Source organism: Equus caballus, chromosome 16 (assembly GCF_041296265.1).
Source record: "Equus caballus isolate H_3958 breed thoroughbred chromosome 16, TB-T2T, whole genome shotgun sequence".
NCBI lineage: Eukaryota > Metazoa > Chordata > Mammalia > Perissodactyla > Equidae > Equus > Equus caballus.
Genome location: NC_091699.1, coordinates 55,223,494 through 55,243,983, shown reverse-complemented (window position 1 = coordinate 55,243,983; position 20,490 = coordinate 55,223,494). Strand labels below are relative to the sequence as shown.

Below are 20,490 nucleotides of genomic sequence, written 5' to 3'. Positions count from 1 at the left end.
GGTAAATGTCCCTGGGGTGAGGCCCCTGGAGAATGTTAGCTAGTATCACAGCAGATAGCCAATCTGTGTCTTCCATCTATGTCTCCCTTACCTGTTTAATTAGTCTTGCTATCTGCTTATTGGTGTCAGCCAAAATAGCTGGGCGAGGTGTTTAAGAATGCCAGCACTCTTGTCTCTTCGTCTTACCTTACTCATTTTAGGCAAGTGAAGAACCAATGAAATTCAAACTAGAGATATATCTGCATTAAAAAGATGAGGCAGGCAGTATTGTTTCCCATATATTTTTCTCTTCCTTTCTGATTAATTATAACCAGATAGTATTTCCAAATAAATAAGGTAATATGTAATTAGGGAAAACCACACACTTATAAGCCGTACATCATCCAGCAGATTTAGTTCTAACGTTTAAGCTCCAAGTGCTCTGCTCACATAAATGGATTTGGTTTTCTTCTCCTTTGATGACATGAAAATGTTTTCATTAGAAGAGTGGGGTGTGGAGGGAAGGCGAACAGAAGGAAAGGAACAGTGATCGCAATTACCTTTCCACGCTGTCCTTGCCCTGTTGCAAAGAACTTCATCTTGGTGCCAATGAGGGACACGAAGCTTCCTTTCTTTCCCTGCCTGGCCCCAGCCTCGCTGTCATGGAAGGAAGGTAGGAGTTCAGTGATTCTCCTGCTTAGTGCCTGACAAATCAAAGCAGCCAGGCTGGGGCATGAGCCGGGGAAAATAAGGGGTAGAAAAGAGGCAACAAAAGCTCTGAATAAGATGTGATTCATATTTAATTTTTAATTTGTATGCCATCTTGTATCAAAGGATGGACTTCAGGCAGCCAGGAGATCAGTAGAATTCCTCCATGGTGGTCCAGGCAGTGGCAGTGGACGGGAAGTGGGTTGTGAGGTGTTCTGCCCAGCTCCTGAGCTCAGTAAACTCCCCTGGGGCTGAGAACCAGTCAGGAGAGGAGATGGTCCATGAGCCCCACCATGTGACATAACTAAGTCAGATGTTTGGAGGCCGTCACCAGCATTCACTTTTGCAGACTAGAAAACACCTGTATGAGGATTAGAAAAGCTGCTCAGGTGTGTTATTGACCTGATTTCTGAGACTCACATATGTGAGTCTGCTGGCCAAGAGGCAGTCTATATAGTTAAGGGGGTGGACGCGAGCCAGCCTGGGTTTGAATCCCAGCTTGGCTACTGGCCAGCTGTTACAACCTCTGGCAGGTTACTTGCCCTCCCTGTGCTCAGTTTCCTCATCTATAAAATGAGGATGACAGAGTTATGACGATTAAGTGAGATAATAAATGTAGACCTCTTAGAAAGTGCTGGCACTTAGTAAGTGCTCAGTAAAGGTTGGCTGTTCTCATGTGAGTAAGGGAGGCCCAAGGCGTGGGCTAAAAATCCAAGCACCATGTATCTTTCCACACAATCTTTCAGTTGTAACCTCACTAAATTTCCTTGGCTGTGTGTTTTCAGGGAATGCAAATAACCCGTGCACTTCTGTAGCCTCTTAACTCCAAATGGCAAACCTTTTGTAGCCTCATTTCCCCCTCGAGCCCATACATGGGGTGGGGACAGATGGGGGCAGTCTGTTGAATGGATCAGGGGTCAAGGCCTATGGGGCTCCGGTTGGGGCCCAGACCCCTAGCCTCACTGTGTTCTTTTCCAATGCCTTGTAAACGTCTTGAGCCCCCTTCAGAAGGACAGGGAGATTCAGCACTTCCTTGACACAGTTCTTCACTTTCCAGTGTGTCGACTTTCCCTTTCTCCCCTTCCAAAAGTAGAGATGATGTGGTCATCCCGGGGATTTCTCATCCTTCTAAGACCCATATGTGCAGTCCCCAGCTGGAGGTCATAATGCTTTGTTTCAGATTTCTTCCCCTGCACTTTTGTTGCCAGGAATGTGCCTGTGCTTCCAGTGGACACATGAACAGGGGACCCATTATGGATTATGGATGGGAGTCTCTAGGAGGGGGCACGAGAAATCGCACCAGCAGGAGTGTGTGTGTGTGTGTGTGTCTCCTGGTGGGCTCTGGACCACACCCAGAAGTTTCACTGCCCACCATTTGTGCTTCTCGCTTAGCCCGGTTCCTGGCTGGAATGTTGATATTCTTGCTTGTTTTCAGACCTGTGGATTTTAGGGGGCGGGCAGTGTGAGATTACTGAAAGAACTTGGCCTTTAGCACTGAACCCTGGCTCTACCAGTGCTAATTCCATGACTGGACAATGATCTTACTTCAGTGAACCTCGGCTGCCTCATCCCTAAAGTGTGGGTGATAATCCTTAGCTCATGGGGTGGGTTGAGGAGTGAGCTGATGTGGTACATGTGAAACGAGCTGCCGTCCAGGCATGCCTCCATTCAGGTAGTCTTTTTTAAGAAAATGATGCTGTGGCACCTGGGGATCAGGATCCCATGAACTGGTTTCAGCGTCTGCACCATCCTGGCCCTTTATACACAGTGTCACTTGCATATGAGCTCCCTTTGGGGATAGAGTCCATGACGTCCTTCCTTCAAATTCTCAAAGGATCTGAGAATTAGGACCCACAGCTCTAGGTCAGGGTTTCTCAGTCTTGGCACTGTTGACGTTTGGGGCCAGATCGTTCTTTGTTATGGGGGCTGTCCTGGGCATTGTAGGATGCACAGCAGCATCCTTGGCTCGACGCACTGGATACCATCAGCATCCCCTCTTCCTCCACAGTTGTGGCAACCAAAAAGGCTCCAGACATTACCAAATGTCCCCTCGGGAGCAAACTTGTTCCTCGTTGAGAATCGCTGCTCTAGAAGTATCTTACCACTTAGTGAGAGAGCAGGTATGTGATGCCCTCATTCATTATATGCACCTCTTTATTATTTATTTTTTTTGCTTAGAGTATTTTCCTTTTTTTTTCAATAGATTCAGGTTAAGTAGGTTCTAGTGTACTTGTGCACACTGAAAGCTGGGACAGGCCTCAAAGTGTAGGAGCTCTTCTAAACCTGTATTGCCTGTGTATACAATTTTTTCTCTTTTAAGTAGATTTGAAATGGCCCATTTACCAAATCCTTTCAAGACTCCTTGGCTGAGATTGTCCCCTGAGAAGTCACTTCCCAGCGGCGTTTGGAGGCAGTGAACCCACTGGTCACACCAGCAGGTCGGGAGCTCCCGATGATCGCAGCTTCTCCGCATCTCGTTCCCATTCCTGACTGCTCCCTGACCTCGCCGCCTGCCCTCCTTTCCTCCTCTTTGATCATGACTCCTGGGCTGCTGGCTCCCGGCATCCCTGGTTCCCCTTTCTGATGTTCCCCAAGGCAGCCTGGTGGCTGGAGGGATTCTTAGTCACCCACCAGCGGACACCCTCTGTAAACCAGCAGTGACTCTGGGAGGCCATTTGTATGGGAAGGCTCTTGCTTTCCCATGCCTGAGAGCCTCTCTAGATGCCTCCCTCTTGAGTGTGGAATATTTATTTGTGAGGCTAACTTCTTCTGTAGAATGGAGGTAAAACGCCCAGCCCCACGGGCCGTGCACCCCAATGCCAGGGCCCTGTGAGGTGTAATAAGTGTCCCAAGGGGAGGAAGGGTTGCTCTGGCCAGTGGGATGGGCAGAATCCCAGCACGTGGTGACATACTGAAGGTTCTGAGATGCTCCTCAGTAAATGCACTTCTTAACCCAGCTTTCCTAAGCACACTTGGTCTTGGAGCGCCTATCTTTGTGGGCACCATGATACCTCCAGGTACTCAGGGACGCACTTGGTGTTATTACAAACCTTGCACAATGTCATCTGAGTCCCGGGGTCTGGTGTCACCGAGGAGATTGTCTCCTCTGCTTCAGTCCTCTTTGTGGACTTACTGTGTCCTTTGGTCATACCTCTTGAGTCTGATTTCCTCTCCCCAGACCTGTAGCTTCTCGAGGTTGCTGGCAGAATACAGAAACCTAAGTAAAGAAGGTGATGGTCGTGCCTACCACTCGTGTCTGCGTGCTACTTGAACTTCTTGCTTCTCTCTCGTGGGTCCTAGGGTTAGTTTGACATTGTCCTCTTCTGCCTCTGCTGTGTCTTCCAGTGCCCAGCAGTGAGTACTTAGCATGGAGTCAGCACCTGTGCCCACCTCCCCTCCTCGCCCGCCCAGCCCCCTTCGGTGCTTCTCTTGCTGATTTGTTCTGTCTTCTAGTTCTAAAGTGATTCTGTGTTGCATTTGGGGATTGGTGTTGGTTGATTAAAATAATTTGTCACCAAATATTCTTGGCACACAATATGGCATTAATTTTACTTTTTTAAAAAATTAATTTTCCATTCCTTAAGTTAGTGCCCCTTCCGGGAATAGTAGGGTATTAGCTCCCATTGCACAGAAGGAGGGGCGAAGGCCACTCCACTGGTGCCCCTTCTGGAGTCCACCTGTGGAGCTGGGGCCTGCTGGGCTTCACGCTCTGCACTTTGAGGGTGGTGAACAACCGTCGGCTTAGACTTCCATCCTAACCCTCTCTTCTCCCTGTTCTCCTTCTCTGTCCTTTCTCCTGCAAGGTTCTGCCACCCTTCACCACTGGCAGCAGTTGGCCCAGCCTCACCTCGGGGGCATCCTGGACCCCCGGCCCGGTGTGGTCACCAAGGGCTTCCGGACACTGGATGTTGACCTGGATGAAGTGTACTGCCTTAACGACTTTGAAGAAGATGACACAGGTGACCACATTTCCCTCCCGGGCCTAGCTACCTCCACGCCAGTTCAGCACCCAGAGACCTCAGGTGAGAGGTCCCGAGCACGTGTGACTGTCTCAGGCAGCAGAAGTTACCCGAGCCGGCCTCAGGCTTGCCCAGAGGAGATGCAGGAGCCGCCACCGGCCGCAGAGGAGGAGGAGGAGGGGTCTGGTGAGGGCACCGCGCTAAGTCCTGTAAACCCGGCACCTTTACCGGAGGCACAGCTCTGGGCCATTCTCACCTCTGTTCCGAGCACCATCCGTAGTGGCTCTCTGTCTGTAGCTTCCGCTCGTCTGTGTGGGTGACGATTAAAGCATTGCCATTGTGCGGTTCTGTTTTTGAACATGGAGTCTGAGCCTCCTTTTTGTAACAGATGGGTGCAGCTCCCTACCCATCTTGGAGGTGCATGGCCCAGCGGGGCTCTCGAAGCGGGAGCAGGAAAGGCTGCTAAAAAGAAGTGGATTATTGCCCCTCCGCCCCACCAGAACACTGGCTCCCCTCTTCCTGTTATGAGTCTCTCCCCGTGTTGAAGGGGCAGATTCTTGAGTCCCCTGGGGATGTCCAAACTGAGCTGAGCTGAGTCGGGCAGTTTTAGGGGAGGTCGTGAGTGCTGCATCGTTCAGAAGGTGAATGGGAGAATCTGTTATATACATGCTGCATTAGAATAAGCCCAGAGAGTGTTAGGATCTCAGGCAACAGTTGATAGATGGGCTTTTTCACTTTCCTCGCTTTAATGAAGCTATGTATGTTTTCTTTCCAGCTTACTCATGTGTTCAAAGTGGATTTTTAAAAAGTATTTTAGCAATACTCCTTAACCAAACAAACCCTAAGAGACTGTCAGTAAGCTCTTCCAGAGACAGGACTTTCCATGAACCTGAAAAAGAGCTCAGGCTGATCTCCCCCCAACAAGCAGTAAAGACATGACCCTGAGTTTGTAGAACTACCCACATCCTAGGCGCCACTTGGATGAAAAGCTTTGTGCTCAGGGCCCTGGGATCATGGGGCCATGTGGTTGCTATTTGCCCTAGGCTTCCTGGACCTCCTGGCTTCCTGTGCTGAGAAGACAAGGAAGCTCTTATGGGATAAGCAGAGCGACCCAGAAAAAAGATGAATTAACCCAATATTGTCGTCCTCATGATGTTCCCTAGGCACCAAGTTTAAGAAGAGAACATTCATCTCTGTGATTCATAATTTTCACTCGTGAAGGCCACAACAGTGCCCATAAAATACAGGGCAACAGAGAGCTGAGGTCTGTGGTGGTGTCTCCCGTCCCCTGGCCAAGTGCAGACGCCTGTGGCCAAGGGCCTTTATTCGGGACCAACTTTTCCTTTTTCTTCGATTGAACTTTAGAAGTATCATTGAGTAAAAAGGATTTGTTCAGCACCTAGGTTTACTTATGGTTTAATTAATTTTTTAAGCAATTGAGTTACCAGATTAAGCTTGCGAGGGAATGAAAATGTTTATTTAGCATCTTCACACTTAAGAAGGGGACGCCAGCTGTGGTATCATTACCTCCTGCTGTTATCAGCACCAGCGCCCATGCGGAAGGCAGACAACGATGCAGGAAGCACAGTGCCTGCTGAGTTTTGTGGCTGGAGGGCTCGGCATCGGGTCAAGTGTGATGACCCTCCCTGCAGTCTTACAGGTGGCGTAGAAGGTGAATCCTGTGAGCTTAAGGAAGCACCATTAGGTGCATCTTTGAGAAGTTGTATAAAGCCTATCAAGTCAGCTAAGAACTTCTCTCGAGGACAGAGGGAGAGGGGATCAATCATGAGGACTTCAGTCCCGACCACTTTCCTCACCATAAATAAACACGTATTTATTGCTTCTTCCCTCCGTACTCAAACCTGCAGCACATTTCTCCCAGCAACTTGATTTGAGGAGAGGCACACAAATTTGCAGTTGGAAACTGTAGAGGGGTCAGGTTGGAACTGTGCGATCAAAAAGATTTCTATAGATTGCTGAGGGTGATTTAGGAAAGGTCTGATCATTTAGACGAGAGTTCTCTTGAGCTCATTTTCTGGGTAAGACTTGTTAAAAGTTTAATGCAGAGGGGAAAGGCACGAACAACGATTTGGCTCTTTTTTCTCTATTGGAATGACAGGACCATTTCGATTCTTAGAATGTAGGAAGCATGTTGCTCTAAAGAAATCATCCCAGAGACCCCCAGAGGCACCATGTACACAGTCTTGGAGTCACAGGCAGTCAGATAAGCTTCAGCAGGAAGGCCTAGGGCAGCCTCTGTCTTGGGAGTTGTATCCGGGCTGGTCTGGTCCCTGCCTTGGTCCACCCTGGATGCTTGGGCTTTTCTCTTGCCAAACAGCATAATCCCAGCTGCCATCTGCCTATGAAGACTTGATAGGGACAAACTTTGAAGACAGAGGGTGATTCACTTTTTTTCTTGCAAGTTGTATGATGGGAGGAAATTGGGAAGACTTGTATATTAGGCACTTTTGTCTAGACCCTGCTGTCTCATAGAGAAAAAGTTTTGATTACTGAAAAACATTTATTAATATATTTTAATGTATTATTGTATCATCATTTGCTGATTTTTATAATCCCGTGTCTTAAAAAGGATGATTCCATGTTATTTTATTGTAAATAATTTAGATGATTAAAATGGATTGTTTAAAACAATTTTTAGATTATACTTTTACTTTATTTCAGTGACGTATTTTATGTTTTTGTTCATATAGAAAGCACACTTGATCATAAATCGTCATTATCTCGTACTGTCAGTGTTCTGAATTTTAGGTATTTGTGTATAGGGAAGAGCCTGCATGTGGTAAGGGGTTAAGATCAGAGTTTTAAGTCACACAGTTAAGTCAGTAGGTGGTTGGTAGGCTGGACAGTTCAATTGAATTATGTTGGACACCTTGATCCCTAAAGGGAGAAAGAGGTGATATTCAAGCAGCACGGAGAGAAGGAAGTGAAGGTCAATTTTAATCCTCAAACACATGGAGACCATTGCAGGTGGGGGAAGTATCCTAGGACAGGCTCAGGCTGCCATGATTTGTATATCTGGCCATGGCCCTGCCATGGAGCTGTGTCTTCTTTGGGGCTGAGATCCTCAAGTAAGTGTTGAGGCAAAAATCCCGTTTGATCCCTTGAAATTCCCCTGAAGCTGCAGCTCCTGCGCCCCCACAGGCAAAAGCCAAGAATTAGCTTTTTTTGTAGCTTCTTTATTTGATACATAGGTCCAGGTTCTGTTCAGGAGTGGTGACTGAGCAAGGGAAGCGAGGGGAACAGCTCCGGGAGGAAAGGAGCCAGACAGAAAGTTTCAGGAGGCGAGGATTAGTCCAGCTTTGGCTCAGGGCTTTGAGCAAGGCCACACCAGCCCACATCCTGTCACACTTTCTGTCCCCCACAGAAGCAGGACCCAGTGGCTTGTGCAGGGATGTTGGCCGTTGGGGCCTGATGGATCTGGAAGGAGAGGTCTGCTACATTCGATTCACAGACCCTCAGGTGCAGGAAAGTTCCTTCTTATCTCCACGGAATGTTGACGATGAGTTCCCACTCTGATGGGAGACTTTTCAATCCAGGCCTAGATCTGTAGCAGTTACAGGAGTTGGTCCTATGGACAGAGCATGCTCACGCCCACCTGTAGTATGAGATGCTAACGAAGCCCTTGTGCTCTTGTATTAGAATGTATATTAAACCAGAGCAAAAGATGCCAACTACAGCCCAGAAGTGGAAAAATGAATGAAGGATGAGATAATTGGCTCCTCCCAAAAAAGAGTAGCGTCAATCCTGCTTAAAATTTCCAGAACAGAGCGCACTTGTGAGAGCACTTTCCTTAAGGCAACCTCACCTCTGCAAACCATAGGAGGTCCCATCCCTGTTCCTAGGGGCACCCATGTGGACTCCTGAGGAGTGGGTGTCTGCTCATGCCGCTGATCTCGCCTGGAGGGTCCCTTGAGGGCCCGCAGGGTGAGTGCTGAGGTTTGGATGAAGTGTCCAGCTGTACCGCCTAGTTACACACGAGAGAAGTGCCCTCTTGAACTGGCTTCAAAAGGACTAGTAGGGAGAGGTGCTGATGAAACTTAGCCAGGCTGGCTCCTGGCGCCTGGCAGTGTCTGCCACAGAAGGAAGGAGAGGAGGACAGAGGCCTTGGGATCCAGCCTTATTGGCATCCGAAGGATCCAAAGAGACTGTTGCATTTGCCCTTTGACATTTTAAGTGTTCTAAAAAATCCCCCTTTCTCCAAAGGATTCCCCCTGGAGACACTTGGTGGAATTTCTGGCCCTCTCTGCACAAGGCTGTGAGATTGTTCATCTGTTAAATCATGTTCTTTTTAGATGAAGCACAGAGTAGAGAGCTTGGTGTAGTGGGAAGAATAGAGTTTTTAATTTTGCAGGAACCAAAATATGTTGTACAGAAACCAGAAGAAGATCTTGTGATGTGGGTCAAAATCTCTGCTGGAAACCTCTCCAGTGCCTGCGGCCGACGTCTGCCCTGGAGTTCAGGGTCCCCATAGAGCTGCAGGACCAGACGAGGGTTGTTGAACGAACGCTTAAGAAGCAGAGAAAAAGAGTTACCAGGCCCACGTTAAGCCTGGAACTGAGGACTTTTAAAATGTCATCTTGTAACACTGTGTAGTTTAGAATAACTTTTATCATATTTTTTTTACAAAAAGAAGAAGCTGCACTACTGTATCTGAAACTGCTCTTGACTCCCCACGCCCCCAGAGAAAAACGTGTGTAAAACACATTAGTCCCAAACAGTATTGATATTAATGAGGAAGCTCAGGGCAAACAAAGCTTTCCTAGAGGTTTCTTTTCCCACGTGGACTCATCATAGAACTTTTTTTTTTTCAGAAAAATCCATGGACAGAGTTATCTAAAGAAGTGACCAAAAAAAGTCTTTAAAGCATTTTTCTATACCCTGATATTTTCATCTTTTAGGAAGAATTCTGAAGCATTGCTTTTGCCACCTTTTGCTTTTTTTTTAGGGCCATGTAGCTGACAGGCAAAGACATGCCCTCTTCCCCCTTCCTCCGCCCCCCGCAATGTGATTACTCCCTGAGCAAAAGGCAACAAAGTCATTAGAAGCTGATAAAAAGGTAAAAAAAGAATAAATGTTCTCAGGCCTTAGTTCAAGCGACGTATTTAAGCTGGGTGGACAATGGCTTTTATTTTTAGTAGGTTTTTTTTTTCGCTTGGATAGAAAAGGCTGACCCGTGGGTGTCACTGTTGATGTGGTGGCAGCTACTGGAATTAAAGTGGGAGTGTGTGTGTGTTGGTTAATGAGTTTGCAGAAGTTGCAAAGCAGATCCAAGTCGTGTGACAGCAGCTTCACACTCCATGTTCAGGTTAAGGAAAGGAACAAAGGTCAGGGGCATTTTGTTTATTTTTCACAATTTGACCACTTCCCTCGAAGAGTAGGGAAAAGAATGTGGGCTCTTGATGCATTGCAAAGAGTCCCTTTTTCCAAGATTTTGGGATGCATTTGTAATTTTTTAATATATATTTTAAGAAATTACTTACATGAGCAAAAACAATAGCTTGAGGAGCCCGGCCTGGTGGCATAGTGGTTAGGTTCAGGTGTTCCACTTCAGCGGCACAGAGTTCACTGGCTTGGATCCCAGGTGCACACCTACACACCGCTCATCAAGCCATGCTGTGGCAGCATCCTACGTACAAATCAGAGGAAGATTGGCAACAGATGTTAGCTCAGGGCCAATCTTCCTCACCTTAAAAAAAAAAAAAAAAAAAAAAAGCTTGGGTGTGTGGCATGGCCAGCATTTCTCTGTCCTCAGAGATCCCCTGTGAAGCAGCCTTTACATGTGTACATTGCAACTCCCCATAGAAGTCAGCAGGTGCAGCTGCACTCTGACCTCTGTGGCTCACGTGAGGGTTCTTTAAGGACTGGGTGCTATGATGCCTTTAGAGAGAAAAGTTTCTGCTCTCCCAGAACATTTCCAAGGATTAATCAATTTAAAGTTTGTCTTTGATAGATTAGGATTTCGTACGAGTGTCAGAGGGAGGAGGAACAAATATAAATAATAAAGGATTAGGACTTTGTTGTTTTTATTTTTGGAAATGCAAGTTCATCCCTAAGTAAAATACTCGAGGAAAGCATTGGCCAGTGTTAATCCTCGAACCTGTTTCCTCTCTGCTCACAACACTCTAGGGTCTCCAGTCAGACTGAGAAAAAGAATAAGGATTTAGGTAGGAAGTTGGAGCATTAAATCCGGGAAACCCTGTCCTTGGAGGCCCCAAGTGAGCAGCGAGAGTGAACACACGGCACCGAAGGCAGGGCATCGGCGTGTGGTGGGGGCTGGGAACTTCAGTGGTGAGCCCTCACCGCGAGCCCCTACTCCTGCCAAGAAGAATGTGTTTTGTGCCTCTTTCTTTGAGAAACTGCTCTCCTGCACGCGGGACTCTAGGAATGAGCCCGTGGCTGCCCTGTGGCGACTCACTGCCTCTGTGTTGTGTCCCAAGGAGGGCAGGTGCTGCAGCGGCCTGGCAGGCGGTGATGGCGCACAGAGAGCTGGTGGGTCCAGGCATCCCAGTGGTATTTTGGAGGGGCCAAACCTCTGGCTTTGGCACTTTTGACACTTGTTGATCTTCCTTGGTCTTCTAAATCTATCCATTGCTTCTGGGGAATGATGACTTCTGAATTTTAGCAGCCTTTTCCTGTCCCCAAAACCCATTTGCATAAGATGGGTTTTGCTTCTGCTGATGCAACTGTGTCTCTCCAATGTCCGTCTTACACTACCTGTTACAATCGAAGATCCAATATGGAATGGGGTGGAGGAGGAAGTGAACATTTGTGACCTTTTGATTTGAGATTCTGGCCATGTGTTTAAATGGGGTACGCTTCTCATGTTAAATGCAGTCTTGCTTTTGTTTGATTTTTTAAAGTGTCTCTCTTTCAACGGTTTTGTCTTCATTCTATTTCCTGCATTCTTCTTTCCTCACGCCTGTCCTCTGGGATGTTCTTTCTCAGGCGTTCTGTTGCTTTTGTTTCTAGACTTGATTGCAGTCAGAGAATCGTGATTGTTTGGTTGCCTTTTCTTCATAGCTTATCCTTTTTTTGTTTCGCTTGCAGCGATTTCTCAGTTATCTGAGTTCCTAAACCATTACATTGATTGGTCGAGAAAAAAAGATTCAGAAAGGCTATTTTTATGTGTGTGTCCCCCACCCCCTCGCCCCACTTCGCCTCGAGCTCCCGTGGCTGAGAGTTCACTCTTGTGGACGTGGTACCGGCTGCCACACCAGTGGTCACGGGGGCTTCCTTGACACCGAGAGGTGGATCAAACCATCCTAATGGGGAAAACCAGGCTTGTGTTGCTCCTCTGGTCACCACCACCATTTTTGTGCGCTGGCTTTGTCCTGCCTGCCTTCAGTTTGCGTGTCTCCAACATTTTTTTGTTACATCTGGTCCCTGGGTTGTTTTTTTTTAAAGACACAATCACCTGTGTGTGGATCTGTAGGTTTGGGGCACCCATCTCTTCTGTTTTGTTTTCCTTTTCCTTTTTGTCAAATCCAAGAGAAAACTTGCCATAAAGAGCTAGAAAATTCTAGTTCACAGCCTTTTGAATCTTCAGAGTGCTCATGGCCTCTGATATCCTGATCAGTTTTCTCCCAGGAGGTCTCTGGGGGCTGAGCTGCTGCAGGGGCGGCGGGGGGTGGGGTGGGGGCATTATCCTAATACTTCATCATGCATGCTATTTGGAGCAGCATCCTTTTTTTTCTTTTTTTTTTTTTACCTTTGAGTTATGAATGAGGATGACCTCTACAATCATGATGTCTCCCGTAGATTCTGTTATTATCATTCACCAGCTTTCCGATGCATGGTTCTTCCGCTCCTCTGATTTACTTTGCTCCAGAACAATCTTCAGCCGCCTTAACAACAACACTTTAGAGCTTTAAAAGGAAATCAGTCGAGGACTACTTATTGCTGTCTCATTTGCATTAGAAATCAGACATCCTAGAGATGGCAAGAAAGCGGCCCAGGGACTGGTTCTGCTCGCAGTGCTGTGTGTCAGACCAGACCTGATCCGGGAGCTTCAGAACTGCAGAGAACCCTGGGCTCTGGGACTCTTGCCACGTTGTTGCTGAGGCAGCTGAGGTCTCTCCCACCTCGCCGGTCACAGATAGGCAGTAGTGGAGCCAGCTTCCCCAAGCCCCTTTCTGTGTGAACAGAGAAGGGAGCGCCTGAGCCTTGCCCTGTTTCCAGGTGGCAAGCGCCTTCCCTGCCCTGTGCCTCTCCCTGCGCTCTTCCCTCCCTTCGGCAGAGTTTGGCACCTGTTTGTCAATGAAAAGAAACATAAAGCAACAAAAGAAGGAAGCCCATCTCTGAGGAGGGAAACCAAATTTACCCCCAAGGGCCCATTAGCCCTCAAACTGGATCCACTACTGGCCAAAGAACGCTGATGGGGAGCCCTGTCTGGATTGGGCTGGAAGCTGGAATTCGATGCTCTGCACACCAGTGCTCCAAAGTGTGGTGGTTTTTGAGGGACCACCTTCGATCCAGAACATTTGCGTTTCACCTTCCTCGCCCAGATCCGGTTGACAAGGTAGCTCATCGCTTCTTGCATCTGTTGAGGGCCCTGCTGGGTTTTCACTTCTCTCATGGGTTTACTTGGATGCAAGGAATATGTTTTGTTCCCCTCAATTTAGCACACCACCCTGGGAAGTGCATGTCACAGACCAACTCCACCTTCACCTTCACCACCTGTCGCATCCTACATCCTTCAGACGAGCTCACGCGGGTCACGCCAAGGTAAGGGACCCCGGCCCCAGTGTGGGCAGGGGTGGGGTGATGTTGGGGCAGTCTCTGCAAGACTTTCTGTTGAGAAAGCCAAAGTGGAGAGGCTTGTGCAAAACCAACTGCAGCCACCTGAAGCATCTCATAAGCCCTTGTCGTCAGCGTTTCTGGGTCCCATCTTTCCCTTGAATCAAGGCCCCTGTTGATTCAGATCCAGCGCAGACAGAGAGACCTGGACTCACCTTGAGTTACCCTGTGCATTGGCTGTGGATGATTCTTAGGCCCCTCCTTAACTAACAGAAGCTGACACTACCACAGGCCCTAAGGCCAAGTCTGTGGGCTATTTGCCCTAAAGTTTGCTAGTAGAACGTGGAGTTCCTTCACCGAATGGAGTTACTGAGCCCTGGTGCCTCGGGAATAGACCGCAGGAACTGTGAGCCTCAGCCACACTGTAATGCCTGAAGTGATAAAACCTGAAGGCCGAATCACATGCCCACTGTGGTCCTTTCCCTCTGGTGCCTCCAAGAAGTGACAGAGTTTGGCACCATCTGGTGAGAGGACTTCTATGGCATGGGGTGGTCTGCTTGGCTTGATTTCAGGGCTCTCACAGCTTCCAGTAAAAGGGAAATGGTCTCCACTGACGTGGTAGAGTGACCCCCTCAGCCGTTTTCTCTGTGGTGCCAGATGCCAGGGTAAATGGAAGGTAAAGCAGGAAGGGAGGGAGGTGAGCAGGGCCAGCTCGGAGGGTGCGGCCGCCCCAAGGAGCGCCTTAAACTCTGAATAACTCTCCGCAGGTCATGTGAGGAGGACGACGAAGCAGCCCTATGCCCCGTTGAGCTGAGAGGAGATGTAGGGCAGAGAGTGAGCCCACAGGCGAGGCAGGGGGTGAGCACACGGCCAGCAGTGCCTGCCCTGGCAGGGCCATGTGGAAGGAGCTGTGTGTGCGCGCGTGGCCGCCACTAATCCGGGACTCAGGCATGGATGTGTCTCTGTGGTTGTGCCTGGCTAACACGGCCTTGACAATGAATACCCCTAACCCGTCTAAACACCCCAGTCAAGCCGAGTGCCAGCACTAATAGAGGCCTAACCGAACTTCTCACCGGAAGGGGATCTCTAAATTTTAGCTTGTCTTCTCAGTCTCCCTTCCTGTCTTTGGAGAACCCGGCTTCCCCATCCCATGGCTCTATGTTTGGAAGAGAGTATGTTTAAAACCGTGGGACAGAGCTTCTTCCAGGAAGAGGCTGGCGTCCTGGTGCTCTTCTGACTGTAGCCATAGGACTTGAAACTACATACCTGTCTTCATCTTTAGGGGCTTCTCAGGGACAGAAAAGGCTTGGGTAGTCAATAGCAAGAGAAGGCTTTTTTGCCTGAGTTTGAAAGAATGACAGCTTGAAACAAAATCGAAAATCTCGCTAAAAATGGCCCTATAAACAAGATTTTAAGTCCAGGACATTTTTGCCTTCTATTGCTTGTAGATCAATGTTTTGTAGAATTCCTCCTGGGCCTTTTGAAGACTCCACCTTTTAACCTTAGGAATCTGCTGTGGTTTCTAATCTCATGTTTCTCTGGGTGCTCCCAACCCACCGGCATCCTCACTCCTGAGCTTGTGTGAGATGGGCCTGTTCTGTGTTCCTCACCCTGGGCTGACCAGCCCGTGGCGAGGTCACCTGAGTGTGGAGCCAGATGATGCCTCAGCTTGTATTTGCTTTTGGACTGTCCCTCCCGCAGCGAGGGACCTCTTTTCGAGTCATTCCAAGGACCTGCTCCAGATCAGGGCCCCTGCCCATTCCCCAAGTTGGCACTTTGTACAAGGTAGCTGCCCCTCCCCCTGCCAGGCTGGGGAGAGGGCCCTGTCCCCTAGCTCCTGGGGACCTCCAGCTGGCCTGCTCCCAGGGGCACCTGCAGCCCCAGCCCTGTCTTTGGGCAGCACCAGGAAGTGGGGGCGGGGCGAGGTGGGGGTGGGGAGCAGCAGGTCTCATGGGACTGTTAGGAGGGAGGTGCTGCTCTGCCCCCTGGTGGCTCATCCAGCAACAGCAGGGCTTCCGTGCCTGTCTGGCCTCACCCCATCCCCATAGCAGCTGTTAAAAGAGAGACTTTCCCGTTTTTTTTAAGCAGACAGCAATGCCTTTCCCCCTGCTGCCCCTCTTGTATGCTTTTCTGTCCGAACTCCTTTTGCTGCTGGTTCCAGCTTCTGGAACACAGTGGGTCCTCTGTCAGCATGACACGAAGAGGCATGCTTTCCTATAGTAACACAGGATTCACACACCCAGTGGGCCTTTCTCTAGGTAGCTCCCCAGATGTAGATCTGCTAATACATGACGTGGCTTCCTCTGACCCCATAACTCCACTCATCCAAATGGATCTGGACAACCATGGGAAGAGGACTGAGGGACAGCACGGTGCAGAGGAAAGAGCACTGTACTGGGAGTCAGGAGGCCAGCATCCTCTTCTGACGTGAGGTGCACCTTCAGCCTCAGTCTCCCCGTCATCCATGGGTCCTTAACCTGGGCTTGTCCCACCTGCTTTGGCTGTTCCTAGGGTACCTCTCATCTCCTATAGTCCTGGTTTACTTCTTGCCTCAGGGAAGTAGGTATTAGGAAGGAATGCAGGAATTTGAGTAAATCTGGTAGAGAAAGAAAGCCTTCTGCCAAGGGGCTTCCTCCTCTATCCTCTGACAGTGACCCTCCGGGCCACTCAGACTTGGGCTCGAACCCAGGGTCTTCCGCTTACTGGCTGGGTGTGACATCGAGTAAGCCGCCTAACCTCTGAGCCTGGGTTTCCTACCTGCAAAGGGAAGGGTTATACCTAGGGCTGAGCAAAGGGAATCATGTGCAGCTTCCTGTTAACCTAAACTGTGCCCCCACTTTAGAAAACCCAAGTCCCCCATCAGGGAGAGGGAGGAGCAGGCATGGAAAGAGGCATCTGGGGCCCCTGGGCTGGGGGAGTGCTCTCGACGTGTCCCAGGCCTCCTGCACCCCTGCAGGAGACTGGCCACTGACCCTTTTTATGGTGCTTGTGGGCATTTTCTGATGAATGACCTGTGGTCTTTTCCTGTCAGCCTTAACTCGGCCCCGACTCCAGCTTGTGGCAGCGCCAGCCACTTGAAGTCGACACCGGTGGCCACGCCGTGCACTCCACGGAGACTGAGCCTGGCCGAGTCCTTCACTAACATTCGTGAGTCCACGACCACCATGAGCACATCCCTGGGGCTGGTGTGGCTGCTGAAGGAGCGGGGCATTTCCGCAGCTGTGTATGACCCACAGAGCTGGGACAGGGCCGGCCGGGGTTCCCTCCTACACTCGTACACTCCCAGGATGACTGTGATCCCCTCCACCCCGCCCAACTCGCCTATGCAGACGCCCATGTCTTCCCCGCCCTCCTTCGAGTTCAAGTGCACGAGCCCTCCGTACGACAACTTCCTGGCTTCCAAGCCGGCCAGCTCCATCCTGAGGGAGGTGAGGGAGAAGAAGAATGTCCGGAGCAGTGAGAGCCAGACAGATGTGTCTGTCTCCAACCTCAACCTCGTGGACAAAGTCAGGAGGTTTGGTGTGGCCAAAGTGGTGAACTCAGGGCGAGCCCACGTCCCCACCTTGACTGAGGAGCAGGGACCTCTCCTCTGTGGGCCCCCAGGCCCAGCCCAAGCCCTCGTCCCTGGGGGCCTGGTCCCCGAGGGCCTGCCTCTCGGATGCCCCACGGTCACCAGTGCCATCGGCGGGCTGCAGCTCAACAGTGGCATCCGACGGAATCGCAGCTTCCCCACCATGGTGGGGTCCAGCATGCAGATGAAAGCCCCTGTGACTCTCACCTCAGGCATCTTGATGGGTGCTAAGCTCCCCAAACAAACTAGCTTACGGTGAGGATGGGAGGGGGGCCCTTCCCCTAGAGGAGACCAATCTTGCTCCTGTCCCCCCATCCTCCCCCCTGCACTGCGTGCTCTCCCTCTTCCCCCCTCTGTCCATACCTTCCTGAGCTAGACAAATCAACCTGGTGCCTAGTGGGGGAAGAGTGGAGACTTTGTAAAATGTGTACATAGGACTTGGAGACCTTGTATCCACCCTGCCCTTTCTTCGGCTCCCACAGGCAGCGTCCCCACACTGTCACTGCTCTCGTGAGGACTTCACCTGTGCCAGCCTGGGGGCAGGGGCAGACGGGTGTCCTTTTCTCCTTCTTTCCTTTGAGAAGCACTGAAACTCCCAAGTGTGTTCTTATCCCATGGATACGGAACCCGTGAATTTGTGGCTGGCTGCCCGTGCTGTACGTTGTGAGCTGTCACACAGCACGGAGCACAATGCCTCTGCCGCCCGGTGTCATTGGGCACGTCGCCTTGCCCGTCCTGTAAGAGCGCAAGGAGCCTCTGGCCACAGCCACATGCAGCTGACATAGCTTTCAGGATCGGAGAGCGGTTCTTTCTTCTATGGCCCAACTCTTTCAAGACTTTCACTACTCTGCCTCAATGGATGGTCGCTTCAAACTAGCATGACTTTTTCTTCTCATGCCTTCAACCTGAAGTCATCCTTCAATGTTTTGTAATCAGCTGTCAGGCCCGACGTCTGACCCGAAAGAGAATGTATTTACACTCCGCTGCGCCATGCAGCAGCCCCTGTGTGTTCTGTGTGATTTGTGTTGTTTTTCCATTTTTTGTATGCAGGGAAGTGACGGTACTAGACGGGAGGTCACGGTATATGTTCTCTCTGTGGTTCTATGACACCGAAATACAAGTTTCAAACACACTAAGCCACGAATGAGATAGCAGCTTATTTCTGAGACCTAGTGTTGCAACCAAATTGAGGAGGACCAGACCCAAGCCAACTTTAACAAGAGGAGTAAAAGGAAAGGAGATGGGGAAAAGGTGGTGAATGAAATTTGTCAACCGGAAAACTAAAAAGAACCACAACCAAACGTACTAACAGTTTACGTAATACCAGTTCATGGCAGAAATGAGGCTTTGGCATCCTGCTGGTTCCAGTCCTTCCTCTGAAGCCCGAGACTGGTCCACGTGCTTTCACTCCTGTGGTCTTTTCTTACAGCCATTCGATGCCCGCATATTTTGCCCTCTTGTTTCAGAACAGAGTGGTCCCAAGAAGATATGTTCTCCCCTCCCAAAGCCCTTTGTCTCCTTGTGCCAACTTTTTATCCTTAGGAAAAGCTAGAGGTGCTCGTGAGAATCATGGACGAGCAAGGGAGCCGGGTCCTGTTGCTGTTTTGCTGACTGAGTTTTGAACTTTTATTTATTATTTGTGTGTGCTGTATTTTAAACAAACATCCTCTCTCCTTTCTAGTTCCGGTCATAGTGTGTCTGTGGCATTCCAATCCAAGCAGGTAATTTATTTATTCTAATCTAAGGACTGCACTGTGTGTCATGGTGTTCTGTGGCCATTTGTTCCAGACATTTATGGAAGGATAGCATCATATGCAAATGAAATTGTCATTCTGCATCCCACCTCCCCCCAACCCTTGGCAAAAGATGTGACCTTCAGTTGAGTGAGTGTAATTTCACGTGCACCGAAGATACGTTGAGGTATTCCAGGAGCAAGCTTGAGTCCCGTAATTCCAAACTATTTATTCTCTGAGCACGAGAGTGTTGGTTAATTATGTTTTCAACTCTCCTTGCTGTTGTATGTGTGCCCTCACTGCAAGGAACTTATATCTTTTTATTTGAATGTATTTTAAAGCAGTAGATAGAATAACAAAGGAATATGAAAACCATGGACTGAATGGACCACTTTATACATTCAGAGAGAGGAGCCACCCACCATCACAAAGGAAATACCAATGTACAAAATGACAATTCGGACGTCACAGTATTTAGCATAGTAAATAAATACATGATCAACATTGTGCAACCACTACCAACAAGTGGGTTGTAATGCATCAAACATCAGTAAAATTTTATTCGCTAACGAATATCAATAAAATAAGTTCAAATGATGGAAACCACACTGGTATTCTGATTTGTATTTTATTTTTATCTTTTCATCCAGGAGATAGTCTCTTTATGTAAGATTGGAAGGTGTTCAGCTTTGGGGAGAAATTAAATGAAAGGCCTATACTTTATATACTGTTACATCCCTCCTTTCTTTTAACATACAACTATACCTCAAATAACTTTCCAATCAGAACCTGAAGATCTTCCTCACTTTTCAGGGCTGTGTACTATTCTACCATGTGCACACGCCCACTGTGAAGACATACATGCACTTGTGGACTAGTCCCCTACAGCTGGGCACTGAGGTAATTCTACCCTTTTGCTATATTACACTGCATATATGTAATTTTCCACATATGTGAGCACATCTGTGACATAAATTCCTAGATAGATGTTGCCAAATTACCCCCCTAGAGTTGTATTAAGAGACTTTTAAAAACCAAGAACAGTAGAGGGTCACCAGTTGGAGAATTGTGAGAAGAAAAGGATAAAATAAAACATATTCTACCATGTCAAAATTTGCCAGCAGTGAAATTATGCGAGGGAGCACAGTAGGGGTTGGTGGCAGCATGGGTTTTAAATCAGTGCTACTATTCGGTAGTGGTATGACCTTGGGCAAGTCACTTATCCTGTTTGGATCATCCATTTTTTTAACCTGTAAAGTGAGAATTGTAATACCCGTTAGGGTCAATTAGTTGAGTCACTATATTTTGACTATCTACCACGTGCCAGTCCTTGCTGTAGGTAGTGGGGATCCGATGATAAACAAGTGAGCAACTTCTGCTTTTAAGGAGAGTTTGCAGAATCTGTTAATTGGAGAAGGATGACCCCAAACATGGCGTAGTAAGGGCTATGCAGAGAATTTAAATAGGGTGGTGTGAGGGACTCGGTGGCTACTTTGGGCAGTCAGGGAAGGTCTCTCGAGGCAGGTAGAATTTGAGTCGACCATGTGAGATCTGGCACAAGAACATTGGGGCAGAGAGGGCAACTGGCGCAAAGGCACAGAGGCAGGAAAGAATTTAGTGTGTTTGAGGAGCAGAGAGAAGGCCCGTATGGCTGTGTGCTGGTAGAGAAGGGGAGCGTGGCAGTGCAGAGAAAGCACAGTGCTCACCAAACGGTCCATCTGATCTCCACGTTTCCCGGTCACTTTGCAGTGGGCAAGGCACGTGATTAATTCTGGCCAGTGGG

General features: G+C 48.9%; 1 protein-coding gene across 23 annotated transcripts in view; it reads left to right on the top strand.

Annotated features, from left to right (window-relative positions):
• The window catches only part of TRAK1 (trafficking kinesin protein 1), a 178,256-nt gene extending 158,941 nt beyond the window's left edge, over positions 1 to 19,315 (top strand). For 9 of the 23 annotated variants that reach the window (XM_023620681.2, XM_070237931.1, XM_070237930.1 and 6 more), the window contains 3 exons: positions 4,491 to 4,832; positions 13,289 to 13,391; positions 16,435 to 19,315. In XM_023620681.2, coding sequence (XP_023476449.1) covers positions 4,491 to 4,832; positions 13,289 to 13,391; positions 16,435 to 17,233 — 1,244 coding nt within the window. In that variant the 3' untranslated portion in view covers positions 17,234 to 19,315. Of the gene's footprint in view, positions 1 to 4,490; positions 5,005 to 13,288; positions 13,392 to 14,170; positions 14,262 to 16,434 lie in introns of those variants that run through there. The other 14 variants (XM_070237939.1, XM_070237940.1, XM_070237941.1 and 11 more) reach the window with 4 other exon arrangements.
• Positions 19,316 to 20,490: the final 1,175 nt, after the last annotated feature.